The sequence below is a fragment of the Daktulosphaira vitifoliae genome, unplaced genomic scaffold (assembly GCF_025091365.1).
Source record: "Daktulosphaira vitifoliae isolate Bord-2020 unplaced genomic scaffold, ASM2509136v1 Scaffold_3, whole genome shotgun sequence".
Lineage (NCBI taxonomy): Eukaryota > Metazoa > Arthropoda > Insecta > Hemiptera > Phylloxeridae > Daktulosphaira > Daktulosphaira vitifoliae.
The window spans coordinates 36914335-36934147 of record NW_026099574.1 but is presented as its reverse complement, the minus strand read 5'-3'; the positions used below and the strand labels follow the sequence as shown (position 1 = coordinate 36934147).

The 19813-nt window shown below is 26.4% G+C and overlaps 2 protein-coding genes across 2 annotated transcripts; both read left to right on the top strand.

The window, feature by feature from the left end:
• The first annotated feature begins 356 nt into the window (after positions 1 to 356).
• LOC126901534 (uncharacterized) lies at positions 357 to 12755 on the top strand. The gene is made up of 5 exons (XM_050678034.1): positions 357 to 375; positions 3804 to 3828; positions 3978 to 4268; positions 4343 to 4436; positions 12340 to 12755. The coding sequence occupies exons 3-5, from the start codon at positions 3999 to 4001 to the stop codon at positions 12558 to 12560; spliced, it is 585 nt and encodes a 194-aa protein (XP_050533991.1). The 5' UTR covers positions 357 to 375; positions 3804 to 3828; positions 3978 to 3998; the 3' UTR covers positions 12561 to 12755.
• Positions 12756 to 15293: 2538 nt separating this feature from the next.
• LOC126901531 (uncharacterized) lies at positions 15294 to 19263 on the top strand. Its single transcript, XM_050678032.1, has 4 exons — positions 15294 to 15407; positions 15554 to 15844; positions 15919 to 15991; positions 18690 to 19263. The coding sequence occupies exons 1-4, from the start codon at positions 15339 to 15341 to the stop codon at positions 18905 to 18907; spliced, it is 651 nt and encodes a 216-aa protein (XP_050533989.1). The 5' UTR covers positions 15294 to 15338; the 3' UTR covers positions 18908 to 19263.
• The last annotated feature ends 550 nt before the right edge of the window (positions 19264 to 19813 follow it).

Sequence of the window (19813 nt, the reverse complement as noted above, 5' to 3'; positions counted from 1 at the left end):
TTCATTTTTTACTCAAAATATGATCCGTTTTTTTAACAAACAAAAATCACCGAGCTCATAAAACACGTCTAACATTAGCAGCTACCATTGACAAAGTCAAAAATGAATCCAGTTGAAAATTTTATAGTAATTCAGGGGCATGTGTACCAACATTAAATAGAAAAAATAATTGAAAATCAAATTCTTCAAAATCATAGGTATATAAAGATTCCCATTATTTTTTGTACACACCTTGTATAAATCAATAAATTTATTTCTCTTTTAGGTAGTTGTCTACCAATCTTAGCAGTAATCAAATCGTAGTCTGGAGCTTTCTTAGGAAGAGAAAAAAAAATACAATTTTTAACTTCACCAGGAAAAAAGTAGATCTTTTACGTAAGATGTAATTTGTGGCTTTCCATAAGGAAACATCTTTCACTGAAAATGTAGAAGTGAACTTTTCAAAGGATCCTTACAAAATTCGGAAAGAATTTGTTTAATTTAAAGAGTTAAATTATTGTATGTGTGTTTGTCAGAAGGCAGTATAGTTCTTTGCCACACAGTTCTGGCTCTTCTTTTAATTGCAATCAGGTTACGGGCATACAAGGGAATCGGTGTAGAATTCATTGGGATTGTTTTTCTTTGAAGTAGTAGATTTCCAAACAGTAGTCTGTATTAATAATGTTAAACTATTAGTTGCGTTATCAACATCATCACTGTTTTTAAGTTTAATATTTAAAGTTAAATAAGTATCAATGATATTTTTGAATGTTTCCCAGTTCGTGTTTTTATTTGTTAAAGTTATTGGGTTGATGCGGATTGGTATTTAAAGTGTGAAAGACAGGAGAGTGATCAGTGGTCGAATATATTTTTAATTGATTTTTTAATGTTTCTTGGGTTGTTAGTGTAGTAACTCAAAATGAAGAATACAGGTTAGTTGGATGGGTAATAGTTACTAAATAGGTGTAGATGAGTAGTCGCCGTTGTTTCGTCAACTAGTATTATCCAATATAATATACGAGACTCTTTGTGATTGAGTTACTACTAAAGAAAATAAATTATCTCTAACAGGGTGTGGAATAGAGAGTTCATCAAGAATAGACCTGAACTTAACTTACGAATAGTCAGGATCCGGTAGAATACTTGTGTAAATGAATGCAATAAAAATATAGACTATAATTTTTTTAGCGTATAATAGTTGAAGCAAGCTCAGCAATAATTATTTTATAGACCTTTAAATAACTCACCTTAGATTTCATGCGTGATTTAAGATTTTATAATGTGAAAGTAATAGAAGTTGAATAAATTTGAACTTTGAATAAAGTCTAGTCTTCACTTCCAGTCCTTGATAGCCGAGGTGAATATGAAAGTGGATACTTGATCGATATGGTTGCGGACAGACTACTGGATATGATTTTTATGATATATTTTGTAGAAACATTTTAATTAGATTGATTTTGTGAGAAGTCTCGATTATCAAAGGACATCATCTGTAATTTTTTATTTATTATATAAATAATGTCATAGTACAATGTACAATACAATACAGTTATACATGGTAATAGTATTAGGTAGTCACGCGCTAAAATGACTTATCTACATAGTTTAAGGTACATTGTAGTGACAAAACATAAAGGTTACATTTTTTGAATAATTTATACATACAATACAGGTGACATATTATTCTTGACTTAACTTGACTTAAATAGATGCCTATAGAGTTCTTAGAATGATAATCCCAGTAAGTATTTTTTGCGTTTAGATCACCTCCTACAATAGCATTATGGACTAGTGAAGAGAAATAATCATAAAATTGTTCAACAGATATAGTGTTTCTTGAAGAGTAGTACACAGCAACAAAAGTAATAGGTATGTTATTTAAAACAATTTTTATAGAGGCAGATTGTAAATAGTTTGTTTGAAATGTAAAGTAGGTATTATATTTTATAAATGATTTAATAATGATTATAGCACCTCCTCGTGTTGAGTTGTTAGGATGGTTTTTGCGTGACACTTGACAACCAAGAAAAAAGATTTTTTGATTTATTAGTAAAGTGGGTTTAAGCCAAGTCAATATTGAGTTCATTTAGTGAATATAAAATTTCATTTTTGAGGCTGTTTAAGACGTTGGTATTCCATAATAGGATGAGAAATGATTTTGAAGTTTGTAGGTTATTAGACATTATTTTTTAATAATAGATTGTTAAATATTGTAGTCGGAATAGAGACGAGTAGATTAATAGGCAAGGGGCCTCTGTCTCTCTCTGTAGTAAGTTAATTATTTGACGAACAGCATAACCAATTTCTTCTATTTCTTCTTTAATTTCATTGACAAAAGTATCTAGGTGTAAGTTTTTTATTACAATTCTAAAAGCTTCTTTCTCGCGTAATTTGTATGTATGAAATTTTGCATTTTTTTTCTTTTAAAAAGGAATGGTTTTTCTGTAACAATCTCGTGTTAGTGTTTGAATTTTCAGGCTACTGAGAAGCTTTGTAAAAGAAATTCTCCGAATCAATTATATTTACCAGTTTATTGCTCATCACGCTGATATCCCCAACCCCACGTTCAAATATTGGCGGTGATTTAGGAATATTTTGGGCTTGAGTGTCCATTAAATTTATATTGTTGTTATTATTACTAGTATCATTATTATTATTATTGATACCAATATTATTTGTTTGAGTGTTATTTTCTAAAGAAATGTAATTAAATCTATTTACCGAAATAAATATCAGTTTTTTTAATTGGTGTTCAGATGAAGGTGAATTGGGAGAAAATACTCTATGTAATTTTACCCAATTACTTAGGGTTTGGAATCCGTCTTCTTTGATCATGATTTATAAAGTTGGTGAAGTAACATCATCTGAATTTGATTGCGCGGAGGTTGTGTTGACAATTTTATTATTTTTCATTATTATCGGAGAAACCGATTTGTTAGTTTTATTTGTATTATTCCGATTGCTACTGTTGTTCGTTGAGTTATCATCTAAGATTAGATAACGTGTACTGATATCGGTCGGTAACGAGCCGGCAGATAAGGATGGCTCGCGATAAGCTAGCAAAATTATTTGTTGTACTTATTAGGAAAACCGAAAATCAAAATAAATACGTTAAAGAAACACTATAACGTAAAATTGAATACACGTACTGCGCGTGAAATTTAAAACTACATAGGAGAGTGAGAATTTAATTTCGAAAAAACGCATATAAAGTTGGAAAATTTGAAGTATTACATTGACCGGCAAGAACGGTGTATGAATATCACGGTCGGCGCGAGATTGTTACTTAATATTCAAAATTAATAATAATAACAATATATGGCCTGTTGTAGAAAATTATTAGTGCTATAAGTATTATGAAAATCAAATTATTTATACACTTTTATTTTAAATCTAAATCTTTAAGCAATTTTAAAACTCAAAAGGTTGATATAAAAAAAAGATAATGTAATTTTACACTCTTGGTTATAAGATTTCCAATGTACATTAAAATACATAAAATATTTCTTATTTGTTTTTATGTTTTCTAATCTATTTTTACTTTTTCAATTTAATATCTATTTAATGAATCATAGTTATAATAATTTTACTTACTTAAAGCTTACATTGCAAATTCAATTCCTAATTTTAATTTATTACATTACATATATTACTTACATTTTTATAATAAATTGAATTTAAAATATATATAAATTATAAAATTATATAAGTACAATCAGTTTTATTTTAAATAAACTTATTATACTGGCACGATAGCTTAGAACTCAAAATAAGATAAAAATGTTTTTAGTGGCAAACGTGTTAATTTTATTTTTTCTTTGCAGCACCAAGTCAAATGATCCAGATGAAGTAATTTTTTTAGAATTTATTGATTTTAGTAAAGCAAAATTACTCATGTATTTTTGATACAAAAATTAGAGATCTTAATCAAATCGTTAAATAAAGATAACTGTTATAATTAATACTTACAGAAAAATAAAATTTTATTTAACTTGCAGATCATAGCTATTCCAACAAAAATGGTTATTATGGGAAATAATCGATTTGGATATGAAGTTAAATTTTTAAATCTCCCATTTAATTACAAACCAGTAGATAAAAATTGGTGTATAGAAAAATGTATTAGTTTGGGGTTTACTTATAAGGAACCAAATATAAATCAGAATTTAACAGCAAATATGATTCCAATTGATGTTTATTTTCATGACCAAGGACTTTTCGATGTTTTGTCAGAATTAATTTGTAAGGACAGCAAATTTAACTTAGACATATTTAGAAATACTTCTAAAGTGAGCAATAATGTTTTTATCATGTTGATATGACGTTTATAACAATAAAAACTTTATTTTTTTTATGAAATTAGAATCTTATTAAAAATAAAGACATAAAGAAGTTTATTAATAATGACAGATGGTTTAAAAATTATTTAAAGGCTCATATTGAACAAAAAAATCCAAGTATGTTTCTGGTTTACATTTCATTTTTTAATACTTTCTAATCATTACTGTAATACTTAGAATTTACATAAATATATTAAATAGCCGCTGATACATTAAAATAAAAATATCGTTTATAACTTATTGTTTTAGCCATATATATATATATAAGACAGGCCATATAATTTTCAAAAATAATTGTAATACAATTTACGTTATTGTTTTACAGGCGCGAAATCTAAATTATCAAAATAAGTGCTAGGCCTGAGGTATAACTATGCTGCTAAGAAGAACCTTAGCAGAATTAAATTCAGGATTTTCCTTCAAAGGACAGTCATGAATAAAGAAATCAGTTATTTTTATTGAGACAAAAGAATTTACAATAAGTTTTGATTTTATAATTTTTATTTTACGATCAAATATTTGTGTGTCGCAGCACGTTAAAGTTAAATTATTTGATTTAATTTATTAATGATATTTTATTGTTATGATTAACAGAATTCTTCATTTTTCACATAATCAAGCTTTTATTGACCAGACTATTATTCAATTTACGAAAACCTTAACTAAAATGGTTAATGTCTATTAATTATCGCAATTCATCACAAGTTTACTATAGTAAATTGTAGGTTATCTTAGGAAGTGTTACAGAAAGTTATGTTAGGTAAACGAAATTATAATTTTCGATGTCTCTAGTTAAATACAAAACTTCATTTAATCATTCAATAGTTTCTAATTATGTAATATTGTGTTTTAAATCAATACACGGTACCGTATAATTTGCCACAGAACAAAATTAAACCCAACTAGTGTATGGAATTGCCAAATTTTAAAGTTTGATATCCCAGAAGCCAAGCAAAAGTTATTTAACTATTATTGTATAGTTTTTTGAATCAAATAAAATTTTCTTTACATAATTTTCAATAGTTTCCGAAAAAATGATAGTCTCATTCTTAATGAATNTCAATAGTTTCTGAAAAAATGATAGTCTCATTCTTAATGAATCATTCTGTATCTATGTAATATTTGAGATGATACAAAAATTAAACTGTTATCATAATTTGTATTCATTGAATAGCATATGATAAAAATGTAAGGTGTATGTATCTCAACAATATTGCTCAAGTTTATAGACACCATGTATTTATAAAACAGAGCGTTCGTAACTGACCATTTCGCGTATATAGTGTGATCAAATTATGCCACGTAGTTTACAAATATTTCCTAAAACTAAGTGTTTTTTTAATCTTCGCACATTGAAATATTTGTTTAGAATAAAAAAACAAACACAATAGATTTTATAAGTTTTTTTTTTTTTTTAAATTGACTTTATTTGAAAAATTACAATCTATAAAGTATGCACAATAAGTAATATTTATAATTTATAGACAGTTGACAATGTATTTGCACATGAAGAGGAAGTCACACATTTGAGACACCTCTTAATATTATTAAGTTATTATTCTTAGGTTTTTAAGTCGCGTCACCAATTCCTTTTGAGGCGTCTTGAAGGGTTCCCAGGAAGTGTTAAAGAAGCTAAATCGTGTATTAGTTGGTTGGGAATATCTTGTAACTTGGCGTGGAAGCGTTTATGACGTTTGAGACGAACCAGGGTGCACCAGTGATTATCCGCTGGCAGATGTTTTGGAATGCTTGAATGGTTCTCTTATTTGAATCCTTAGCCCAGATTATAATACCATATGTCCATATTGGTTGAAGAAGATTTTTGTACAAAATTATTTTGATGGGTATGGTTAGGTTAGAACGGAGGAGTGGCTTTAACAGATGGAGTCTAGAATTTAGTTTTTTGTGCTTATCTTTAAGATGACAAGACTAAGTTATGCGCCTGTCGAATGTAAGACCGAGGTATTTAACTTTATTCGAGTGAGGAATGATGATATTGTTAATTGATACGGCTAGGCAGTTGTGAGGTCTGAGTAAAAAAGTAACAAAGGAAGACTTTGATTCATTAATTTTTATTATCCAGTCGGTGAACCATTGTAAAAGAGTATTAAGGTGAGTTTGAAGTTGTTGAGACGCAATTTTGTGGTCGGGAGAAGCTGATAATAGGGCGGTATCATCAGCATAAGTCCCGACTATAGTGTTTTCAAATGTAGGCAGGTCTGACGTATAAATAGTATGTAAGAATGGAGCGATATCATTGCCTTGAGGGACACCGGCAGAGATAGGGTATTGATTTGAATGTTGCAGGTTGTGACTAACATTAAATGATCGGTTTTCAAGATAGAATTTTAGTATTAAGTACAGTGGAGCTGAAAAAGTATTTTTAAGTTTGTAAAGGAGGCCGTCATGCCAGACGGTATCAAATGCTTTCGCAACATCCAAAAAGACTCCGGCGCAGCATTTTTTAGTTTCGAGTGCAGATTAGATGGTGTCAGCAACCCGGTGGAATTGGTGAGTTTTGACATGGTGTGAGCGGAAGTCAAACTAGAAGTTAGGGATAATATTATTTGATTGTGCTATACTGGTAATACGCTTAAGAATGATTTTTTCTAGAATTTTTCCCAATACCGGCAGTAGGCTAATGGGCCTATACGAAGAGGGGTTTTCAGGCGGCTTGTCAGGTTTGAGCACATGACAATGACTGATGATTCCCAGGTAGTTGGAAAGTATGATAAACGAAGTGCTGCGTTATAAATATGAGTTAGATGGACGATCACTTTCGTAGGGAGATTTTTAACTACTTTGTTAGAGATAAGGACTTGTTGTTTCCCATTTTTTTTCTCTCTCTCTCTCTCTATGGTTTCAATCCGTAGATTTGTTTGCAGCCATCTTCCAGTCTTCCCTCTTATCCGCCTTCCTTTTCATTTCCACATATGAGTCACATCCTTGGTTCTTTATTATCTGTTGAATGAATTCCAATCTTGGTCTACCCCTACGGTTCTTTCCTTCTACTGTTCCTTTTATTATCAATTTCAACAATCCTTCGTGTCTCATTATATGACCTATCCATTCGTTGCGTCTTCTGACTATGTTATTCCATAGTAACTTTCCATCTGATATTCTTTCCAGTACTTCTACATTGGTTACTCTGTCTATCCAACTTATCATTAGTATCTTTTTATAACACCACATTTCAAACGCCTCAAGTCTTCTTTTTTCTTCCATTGCTATTGTCCAGGTTTCACACCCGTACAGAGCAATGCTCCATACATAGATCTTTAATAGGTTTTTTCTTATTTTTAACTCATGCTCCTTGATGTAAATATAGTTTTCTTTTTGTTAAAGGCTATTTTAGCTTGATAGATACGTTTTATAATTTCACTTCTGTTTCTTCCATTCTTGCTGATTGCGCTTCCCAAGTATGTAAATTCATCTACTTGTTCTATTGCTTGGTTTCGTATTTTTATCTGTATTCTTGTATTATTTTCCCTATCACATACAATTACTTTTGTTTTCTTCAAATTTATTCTCATTTTCGAATGTTTTATCCATAGCTTTAAATAGTTGAGCCAGATCTTTCTTGCATTCAGCAATTAAAGCTATGTCATCGGCAAAACGTAACATACTTATTTTTTGTCCGTTACTCTTTATCCCTAGATTGGTATTTTCCTTTATCATATCTATTGCTTCTTGAATATATGCGTTGAATATAATTGGGGATAATGTACAACCTTGTCTAACTCCTCTGTTTATTTTTACTTCTTCCTCTTCATCTTGGATTCTTATAACTGCGGATTCATCCTTGTATAGGTTATACAGAAGTTTCCTATCTGTGTATTTTAACCCCAATCTTTTCATCATGTTAAACATTATCTTCCAATTTACGTTATCAAATGCTTTTTCGATATCCACAAAAACTATAAATGTTTGTTTGTCTTTCCTAATCCTTTTTTGAATGATTATCCTTAACGCCAATATTGCTTCTCTCGTTCCCATATTCCTTCTAAACCCGCATTGGTCTTATGTCAATGATTGTTCTATTTTACCTTCAATACGTTTGAATATAATCTTTGTTAGTATTTTAGAGACATGGGATAGCAAACTAATAGTAAGGTATTCTTCACATTGCTTTGCTGCTGTTTTCTTTGGGATGGGAATAATTAGGCTCTTTACGTAATCTTCAAGCAATTCACCGGTTTCGTATATGACTTTGATAATTTGAAATAATTCCCTTTTAACTTTTTCTCCCGCCTCCTTCCAAAGCTCCGCTTGTATTCCATCGATTCCTGCTTCTTTTTTATTTTTCATATTCTATAAAGCTTTGTCGAACTCTTCTCTCATAATTGGGTCTATTTCGTCATCTTCTTCAGATTTATCTTCTTCGTTTGATTCGTTGGTTTCATTTTCCTTAAGTATTTCCCCCTTGTACAGGATTTCTAGATATTCTTTCCATCTTTTCGCTATATCATTTTGTTCATATAGCATTCTTCCGTTATTATCTTCTATTCCCCCTGTTCGGGGATCAAAAAACATTTTCACCATTCTATATGCTTCATCACTACTTCCTGTCTTTATGAGGGTTTCTATTTCATTACACTTTTCTTCCATATATTTTTCTTTTCCTTCCCTCGATTTCCTAATGNTATATTTTTCTTTTGCTTCCCTCGATTTCCTAATGATTAGATTCCTCAGTTCTCTGTATTTTTCCTGTCTATCTATACTGTTCAAACTCTTGTATTTGCTTCTTTCCTCTACCATGTTGACTATTTCCGTCGTAATCCATTCCTTTCTTGCTGCATTGTTGCTATTTCCTAGAGTTTTCGTTGTAGCCATTGTAATTGTATCTTTCAAGTTCTGCCATCTTTCTTTAATATTTTGGGATTCTTCAATAATTAAATCATTAGTGTCTTCACTATATTTTTTGCTTATTTTCTCATCTCTCAGATTTTTAATTTTCCATTGCACTATTTTCTTCTTTTTATCCATTATTCTTTTAAATTTAAGTTCGCATTTCATCATTACTAGATTGTGGTCGCTATCTATATCCGCTCCTGGGTAACTTCTACTTTCCTTTACTTGATTTTTAAATCTGTTCTTAACCATGATGTAATCTATTTGGTATCTATTTATGTATCCTGGCATGTGTATCTTCTTCTTCGATGGTGATCGAAGCAAGTGTTTGTGATTATTAAGTTATGTTTTGCACAAAATTCTAATAAGCGTTCTCCTCTTACATTTCGCGTTCCCAACCTAAAGGCACCTGTTACATTATTTAATTTTTCTCTTCCCCTTAAACATTTTCGATTATTTTATCTCCATTTTCGTATTTTTCTTTTACCTCTTCATCGTTACTATTTGATGTCGGCATATAGACTTGAACTACTATTGTATCTTTTGGTTTCGTCTGGAACTTGACTAGAATTATTCTATTGTCATATTGTATATAGCCTTTAACTATTTTTCCTAGGGTTTTATTCATTATAATCCCTACTCCTCCTGTGCCAGGTTTCTTCTCTGATACTCTTGTATATATTATTCTATGGTCTCCGCTCCAAAAGTCTCCTGACTTTGGCCATCTCATTTCTGATATTCCAAGAATATCGACTTTCATTTTGTCCATTTCTATTTTCAGATTCTCCAATTTCCCACATTGTTATAAAGTCCTTACATTCCAAGTTGCTATTCGTTTATATTGCTTCACATCCTTAACACTTCTTACCTCTCTTGTAGTCCCCACCCGGAGATCCGAACGGGGGTCTATTTTACCTCCGGAATTTTTTACTTGAGAAGAAGACATGTTGATTGCTGTTACTTGGGATATTAATACGGTGGTTTCCCGTTGCCTTCTGTATCGCAGTGCAGCCATCAGTTATACAGTTTCCCGTATCTGTTGGCTGCTGCCTGGCGTGTAGCTGATGAACCTACACCCAATATTGTAGTAGTTGCTGCTCTACTACAAGTCCCTTTTACAACAGGCAGGAACAACCGATGGTCTATTCTAATCCCGACCAACAGGGGTAAAATACCCAAGTACAGGAAATGTTTCACAAAGACCGCCTACGCATGTATACATTTTTTTTTCAACTCGATTCTTGAATATGATTCTGAAAATCTTACAATTTTTGACCATTAGCAAATTTAAGATTTAACAATGTTTTACAATATTACAAAAAATGTTGTCCATTAATTGTTCTTTTATTTGACGATGGCCATCAAAGTAAATCAAAACGCATCTTTTCAAAAAAAAAAAAAAAAAATTGGAAATCTTTTTTTTAATTTGAAGTTTAAAATTTATAAAAGTTAATCTATAAAAATTCAATAAATTCGCATACAAGCATTTGATTATGATAGTGGTGTTAATTACTGCCCAATATCATCAAAGTTTGCCACCACACTTTGATGGTTATTTTTATATTAAACAATATTGCTAATTTACATTCTTTTTATAAGATATCTTATTTTTGAGATCTAAACATTTTTGAAAAATATTCCTATAAGTAGTCACATATTTTTATCACACAAGTTATGCACATAGTTAGAAAAAGAAAGAAGAATTTGAGTGATGTCAACAATCTTGTTGTTTTAGTGAGTTAGAGAAATTTGGACGACAATCTACCTAAAGCAAAATTTTTTTTTTACGTCAGTAATATCTGAAATGAACACATATCTGCTGCAAATATATCTGACAAAGAATCTGTTGATTTTATATTTTTTAATTTTAATAATTTTATTACTAATAATGATGTATCAAATGATAAATTACCTGGTTGTGATTATATTACAGAAATAGATAACCTGATTGATTCATTTTCAAGAATAAAATTTGAACTGGCTCAATGGGCTATAAATAATAAAGTTTCTAATACTTTATTATCTGACCTTTTAAAAATAGTTACATCTCATAAGTGTTTCTATAGATTTCCAGTAGATCATAAGACTTAATATTAAAAATATACTTGTAGTAAAACCTAGTAAATATTACCATTTATGTCTTTAAAAAGACATTGCTTCTATTTTTTTACCTGTACAACTACTGAAGAGAGATATTAAATTATTTTTAATTTAATTAATTGATGGTATAGAAGGTTCTCCCATTCATAAAGTACATCATTACAATTTTGGCTTACATTAGACCAGAATCATTTATTGTTTTTCCTATTCTTATTCCTATGTAAAAATCAAAAGCCCTTTGATTTTTATATTTGTTTCCTTAATAAAAGAATTATTAAATAAACGTATGATATTATTCCAAAATACAAGTATATCACTATTATAATATTATTTTAATACTATTTTGCTACCTGTGGTGTTTTCTATTAGATTGTCTAGTATTCATAGTAATAATATTGAATTTGGTTGTGTAATATTATATCTTAGAACTTTTTAATTAAATTAGATTTTTTAAGCAGAAAAAATAACAAAATTTATTTTTTAAAAACATTATTTTGTTCTTAGAATAATTTCAAGAACAACGTGTAATCCTTAAATAATGTTATCAATCTTTTTTTTCAACTAAAAATAAAAATGTTTACTTATATTAATATTACAGTGCTAAAATTGTAATTTAAAATACTGTGCGGAGTGAAAACATTTTTATTGAAAACTAAAATAAAAATAATTTGAGACCTACTCGTACAGATTAATAATATTTCCAGTATTAAGAATACCAAATAAATGATACATTATTTTTCAAGTTCAAATTTAAAAACTAGTTAGAACTCAATCTGTCAATCGAATAGAAAAAATACCGTCATTATTTCTATATCATATTATTAATACAAATACCACAATCCGTATTTATAGGGGGAATTAAATAATTATTGTTATAGAAACAGCCATTTGTAAATTTTATAGATTAATTAAAAACGTTGCAGAAGATTTAAAATTTTAGTAGGAAACTTGTGAAATATTCAAAAATAAAAATAGGATATAGTATTTATAGTAAACCATTCTGATTAATATTCAATGGTAGAGACAGTTTTAAATTATAATATATTTTTAACAAGTATTTTATTTACAGGATTTATAAAGCCACTTTGGGAATTGTATATTTTTGCTGCAGCTTATTATTTAGATGTGTGTATTTATGTTTTCAAAGACTCTCAAAACATATGGGTATACTTCCGAAAAGGTTGGCCCAAATATAAAAAAGTAGATATAAAAAACGAAAAATGCATTTATTTATACATGTATGAACGAATTAATTATATTAATGTTGTAACTAATGTGATTGGACCGTAATAGATAATTTTTACATGTATTTAATAATTTTATAAATATAAACAATCTATACAAAAAATATATCGGTAATAATCTTAATAATCAAAAATTTTGCATTAGCTCATGTTTAACTTGTTTACCTACTAAAAATATATCCACCGTGTTTTCATTATTATCGAATTGTTGAAAACGGTTTTACTATAACTAATAAGAAGGATAAATAGTATCTCTATAAAATGTATTTCTATTAATTAATAGTACTAATTTTCTATTACTACAATATTTCTACCAATACATAAGTAGTTTATGATAAATTAAAATACATATAACAATTGAATCATTTTTAAGATTAGAAAAAATATTTTATGCAATTGTACGTCAAATAATAGACTTTCTTTGTGTTTATTTAGGACTTCTCAATATAACGTGTTAAATATTAATTTTTGTAGAAAATAAAATTTTTTTTTTTATTTATATACATTTTTTATATTATAGTTTCCTTAATATTTTTTAAATTCTTATATTCAAAAAATTTGAGCTAAAGTCGGCATGTATTAACGTTATCGAGTTTCTACAAGTTTTGTAGATACAACTTTTTTACTAATAAATAAAAGGGTTAGCACTCAGAGAAATTCGTAATTTTGTAAAAAAGTTGTACTATAATATATCACAAAACTAAATAAAAAAAACCGAGCACAGTAGGGTCGCTGCACAGTGAGGACATACCATAGATGGATCTAAAAAAATAATATCTGACAGTGATTAAAATCACTATAAAAAAAAAAACGCCTCTATGCAAATCTGTAGATAGTTTTTAATTTCAAAAAATTGGTGGATTATTTCAAAAGCGACATGATCTCATATATCCTTATTTATATCATGATTAAGCTTTATGATTTATAAGTGTATTATATGAATAAATATTTTTTATAACAATTAATTATAGTATGAAATTGATATATAATAATTTAGTATTGTAATATTTATGGAGAAATTATAATAAATTATAAAGTAGTTATTACTTTTACGGTAAACTTAAATAAAAGTTTAAGGTCTTGATACAATACTTAAAAAAAAAAAAAGAAATTGTTTGTTATTTTTTCATCCGAGACCAAAATATACTTTTATAAACCTACTTTTATGCCGATTTCATATATGCATAATTGCATATGACCTATATAACAAAAAAATCCTTTTAATTAATATAACAAATATTTATGTTTGATTATTAGGTTACGTATGAATAATCAATAAATATATTTTAATTCAAAATAAGTTGAAAAATTTCTACTTTCTATACGTATTTTTAAGTTTTGAACTACACTTGTATAAAGGGAAAAAGTCCGATTTTAAAAAAAAGTATGTCAAATGAAAGAAGCATTTAAATATTATTTCTCAAAAAAAATTGTATTGATCCATACATTTTTCAAAAAGTTATAGCATTAAAAATTAAAAAATATGAAAAAGAATTTGTTTACAAAAATTGTATTTTTTTATTAATGTCGTTTTCACCAAGTAAATAAAATATAGTCCAAAATTTTTTATATTAAAGTATATTACAGAAGCTTTAATTTAAGAGTTTCCGAAACGATAAAACTAATGTTTTTAACGCTTGGGGTACTAGTTTCAAACCACCCGTGCATGTGAGTATTTTTGCATTTTTTTCTTAATTATTTTCGAGTTAGAAAAAAAGTTCGATTGATTTTTATCTCATTAAAATTCAATAAATATATAGGAGGGAAAAAAGGACTTAATTTTTAAAAAATCGATAAATAAATGAAACTAAAAAAATACATTCTCAATGAAAAATATCAAAATTAATTTTCTTTACTCAATGTAATATTTTTTATTAATATTTAGTTTAATTATTTAATTTTGATTATTAATCACAATTCAAATTATGAAATAAAATTGAATTCTGTTTTCACAGTATTTATGGGACTTCTGTTTCAACAATTAACAAAATAGTTGACTACTTTTTTTTTTCCAGTTTTTAATTTGTGAAAAGCTAGTACATCAGTATTTTAGTATCAAATATAACATACAAAACATTGAACCTACAAAATTAGACTGAACGGTACTTTTGTAACATATTTCAATATTATTTTATTAATTTCGAATACTATTTTTACGTCTTATTTTCAGTTTATAGGATATGATATCTACTTTAGAGATTTCGAAATTTTNAGTTTATAGGATATGATATCTACTTTAGAGATTTCGAAATTTTATAATTTTTAAAGATTGGCTCAAAAATTATAGTGTGTATACAAAATGAAAAATTAATTTATTAATATAGTAATGAAAATTACTTTATATTGTTACTTATTCATATTAAACTATTAAACAATGATATATCTGCATAAATATAAATTGTTTATATAATGTAATTTTTAATTTTTAATAATTTTATAAACTTGGAATGAAATCGATAATTTATATAAATAAAAATTACATCATTCTTCTTCGTATTTTATTTATATCCTAAAAAAAATGCAAATATAATTAAATTTATGAAAGCATTTTACTTCTTTTTTGATATTTTTTCTATAATTAATTTAAAAAATTTGTAATAATTAATTTATTTGAAGTGTGTATAGATTGCAAATTCTATTTCTAATTATAATTTAGTACAATACAAAAAAGTTATTTATATTTTTTTTATAAATGTCATTATTAATAAATTCAAATTAAATTATATTTAAATAGTACAAATTATTAGTACACTCAGAAATTTTTATAAATTTATTTTATTATATTTTTATAATATTAGAGCATAAATTTTATTATAAGGTAAGAATGTTTTTGATGATAAAAGTGGCAATTTTATATATTGTATGCAGCATTAAGTCATTTATTTCAAGAGAGGTAAATTCATTTAAGGTTTATTGAATTGAACATAGAAAAGTCATTCATATAATTTTCATACAAAAATTAAAGATCTTAATTATTTATTGAAAAATAACCATAATAACTCTATAATTATTCAAATAACGTTTTTATTTAACTTTTAGCTTATTGAAATTCCATATAAATTTTATTATCCTCATGGTGATGTGTATTACTTTAGTACTACATATTTAGATCTCCCATATCATTATAAACCAGTGGATAACGAATGGTGCAGAGAAAAATGTACAAGTTTGGGATTTACTTATCAGAAATCAATTATGAATCAGAAGTTAACACCAAACAAGATTCCAGTTGAATTTTATTTTAATAAAAATGGACTTTTCGATGTTTTGTCAGATTTAATATGCAGGGACAGAAAGTTTAGTCTAGATATGTATAGAAATACTTCTATAGTGAGTAATAATATTTTTTTTATGTTGATATAACATTTATAATAATGAATACATTATATTTTTTATGAAATTAGAATCGTTTAAAAAATAAAGATATAAAGAAATTTGTTAGGAATAGCAGAAGATTTCAAAAAAACATAAAACCAGGTACTCAAATTAAAAATTCTAGTATGATTCAGATTTTATTTACTTAATTATTTTAAAATGCCGCCGGTGCATTTAAAATAGAAAACGTTAGGAAAATAGGATTTCTAAGGCTTAGGCCAAAAATAATTGTAATGCATCATTTTTTTTGAAAATGCAAGACCTAATTTTCTAAAATTTGCTCTCATTTTTTGAGGGTGGTCCTGAATTAGTTACATTCATTTAAACAAAAATTACTATTTGTTTATTTGTGTGATGAAGCTTTTTATATTTTACTATATGGTTTATGTGTCTGTCATTCATTTTTTTCAGCTCTCACTTGACCAATTTTATTGAACAATACGTCCTAAGAAGGTGATTTTAATCACGATAAACTTATAATTACCAAATATTGGAAAAAAAAAATTAATTCTCTTAATTTAGACAAATATCTCAAAAATATACTAGTCTAAAAAATGACCATCGCTGTAGTCTTCCCTTTTGAGAAAAAATGTCTTAATCATATTAAAATATTTTACTATATGATTTTTTTTGCGTCTGTCGTTAATTTTTTTCAGTTCTTACTTGACCAATTTTAATGACCAACACGTTAAATAAACATAATTTTAATCTTGTTGAACTTATAATCACCAAATATTGGAAAGAAACCTATAATTTTAGAAATTTAAACAAATATTTCAAAATTACGCTATTATAAAAAATGGCTACTTCAAAAAAACATTTTTAAATTAAATATCTCAAAATTAATAAGACTATACAATTCGTTTTCATACTGAATTACATTGTAAAATAAAAAGTTTTTTCATGATTATAGATCAATATACACTTAACTAAACCAAATTTTTATGCTAATTTCAAGTCTGAAATTAGATTTTTTCTATCACCTCTTTTTTGAGATTATTATTCATTAGAAATACATGAAAAATTTAATTAAAAAAAAATTTTTCATCGAGTTATTATTGATTTTTAATAGTTAAAAATAGTCCGCGCAAAAATTCATTTCAAAATGGCATTTTTAACTTATATTTTTGATCCTTTAAAGTTGATTTTTATAAAAATTTATAATTAAAAAATGGTGATCTTTTTAACACAATTTCAGCTCAACTTGAAAGTATAGACTTTATATCATTTGATAGAAAATTTTATGAGAAATAAAAAAATGGATTATTTAGATTGATATGTAATCAGGAACTTTTATTGTTACAATTAACAGTAAATTTATAAGGAAAACTCGTAATTTCGTTAAAATCACTATTTTTTCTGTAATAATTCATTTAAAGAAAATTCTTAGAAAAAATTTCTATGTAACTCTTGGTGTTTAAATACATGCTAAAATTCATAAATACATTCCTTTATTTCGTATAAACTATATCCTACAGTATTCTATAATATACTGATATTCAAAAATATACCGTACCTAGTTTCATTTATGATTTCGTCCATTATTGTGTTGTTGAATTTCATTTTGTCTTATATTTTTTTGGTTATTTTTATATTTTAACACTTGTTTTTAACTAATTATTAATAATATAAAAATTATATTTTTGATTTTATTGAAAATTTCTTGTAGAGTATTTATTCATAATTAACAACAAATTATCTTCTGAAACCTATTGTATCAGGCCTTTCAAATTTTATATACGTTTGTTACAAAAGTAACAACTACTTTATAATTATTTATAATTTCTTCGTAAAAATTACAATACTCAATTATTAAATATTAATTTCATAGTATATTTACTTTCTTTAATAGATATTTAATCATATATTTTACTTATAAATCATAGAACTACTAATTAGTAACAATGAAAGAAATAAGAGACCATGTTGCTTTTGGAATAATCCACCAATTTCTTAAAATTAAACACTATGTACAGATTTGCATCGAAGTGTTACTTATGATAGTGATTTTAATCACTGTCAGATATCATCTATACTTGTCCCAACTATGCCACGACTCAAAGAACCGCCCCGGAATATATATAAGTCTTAATAACTGTTTCAGATTGTAGCTAATTTCGGTATCATAAAAAAAAAAAAATTGAACATTATTTAATTATTGATGATCTGGAAAATATTAAAAATAAAATCGCATTATTATCCCGATGATAAGGTAGTATTCCAGTTAGTATAGAGTAATTTTTAACGTTCGACTTAATAAATAAATAAAGCAATTACATAAAAATTTGAGAAAAAATTATTTAATTATTTATTAAAATTTAATAAAATAATTTATTTATCTCTTTTATTTAAAATAGTATAAAATTTATTTTTTAGAGTAATGTTGGACTTTAACCCATAATCAACATTTTTTTATTAAATTTTATGCTAAAATCTATGTATAAAAATAAAACTATTTCAATACTCAATATTATTTAATAAAAATTTGATATATCCAATCAAAGAAAATTCAACTCTTAAAAATTTGCGTTATAAACTTATGTATATAATTTTCTTAAAGATTGAAATATAACATTAAAGTACGAAAAATATTTGTAATCTTTATAATATATTTTAAATTATCTCAATGATTTTGTAATAATTAAAAACATCTAAATATGGTCTAACATTTGATATTTATCAATCATTTGTTCAAAACTATAAAATTAAAAACTTGATGATAAAAATTTTTATTTGTGAAGGAAAGAAAATTATTTTAATAAATAATATTGTAGATTTTAAATATATATTTTATTTTCAGGTGTTGAAAATATCATATGGGAATTGGATATATTTGCTGCAGCTTATTATTTAGATGTGTGTATTTATTTATTTGAAGAATATAAAAACATTTGGATATACTTCCGAAAAGGGTGGCCTCAATATAAAAAAGTTGATATGAAAAATGAAAAATGCATTTATTTATACACATGTGAAAATTATATTGGTGTTGTTACTAATGTTACTGGACCATACTAGATAATTTTATTATGTACTAATAATTTCATAAATGAAAACATTCAATACTGAAAAATATTTAAGTTAATAAATGGATTTAAATTATGCAATAATAAATAAGTAAAACCCAGCGCAGTGGAGACAAGTATAGATGATATATGACAGTGATTAAATTCACTATCACAAAAAATGCTTTGATGAAAATTTGTTAATAGTGTTTTAATTAAAAAAAAAAAAAAATATTGAAATATTCCAAAAGCTATACGAACCCCTACTTTCCTTGTTTAAATCACAATTACAAGATACATAAATTATAAATGTAATACATAAATAAATAATTATTTAAGTAATTAATTTTAGTATGAAATTCACATTAAGAATTTTATTTTTAATTTTATATATGTGTCAATTTATTAACTATTAGGCTTCGCTTAGCTGAGGCTCACACCCCCCCCTCCATCCTGGGGCCCTACGAGACTCACGTATGAATCTTTAGTCCTTATATGTGGGCCACGGATTTCAGTGAAGTATACAGCTACGTCGGGCACGATCAGTGTTTTGCAGAAAAAGTATTTCATCAGAATCAGAGTAACAAAAATACATAAAATATTTAATTACTAAAATCAAGAAAATTAAAAAAAAAAAAACTTGTAAAATTTATTGACAATATACCACGGGCATATTGAGAAATAATTTCAATAGATTAAAAGATAAATATACCAATAAATTTTAATAAATATATCAATAATTTTGTATTATAAACTTATTTAAAAGAAATTCATAGAAAAAATCTCTGTACATATACGTACACCAAACATTTAATACAAATAACTAACATGATATTAGAAAAAAATTAGTTAATAATCAACCCAATCAATGCATAAATGACAACTATAATATGTATATAATACGAATTGAAGAGAATAA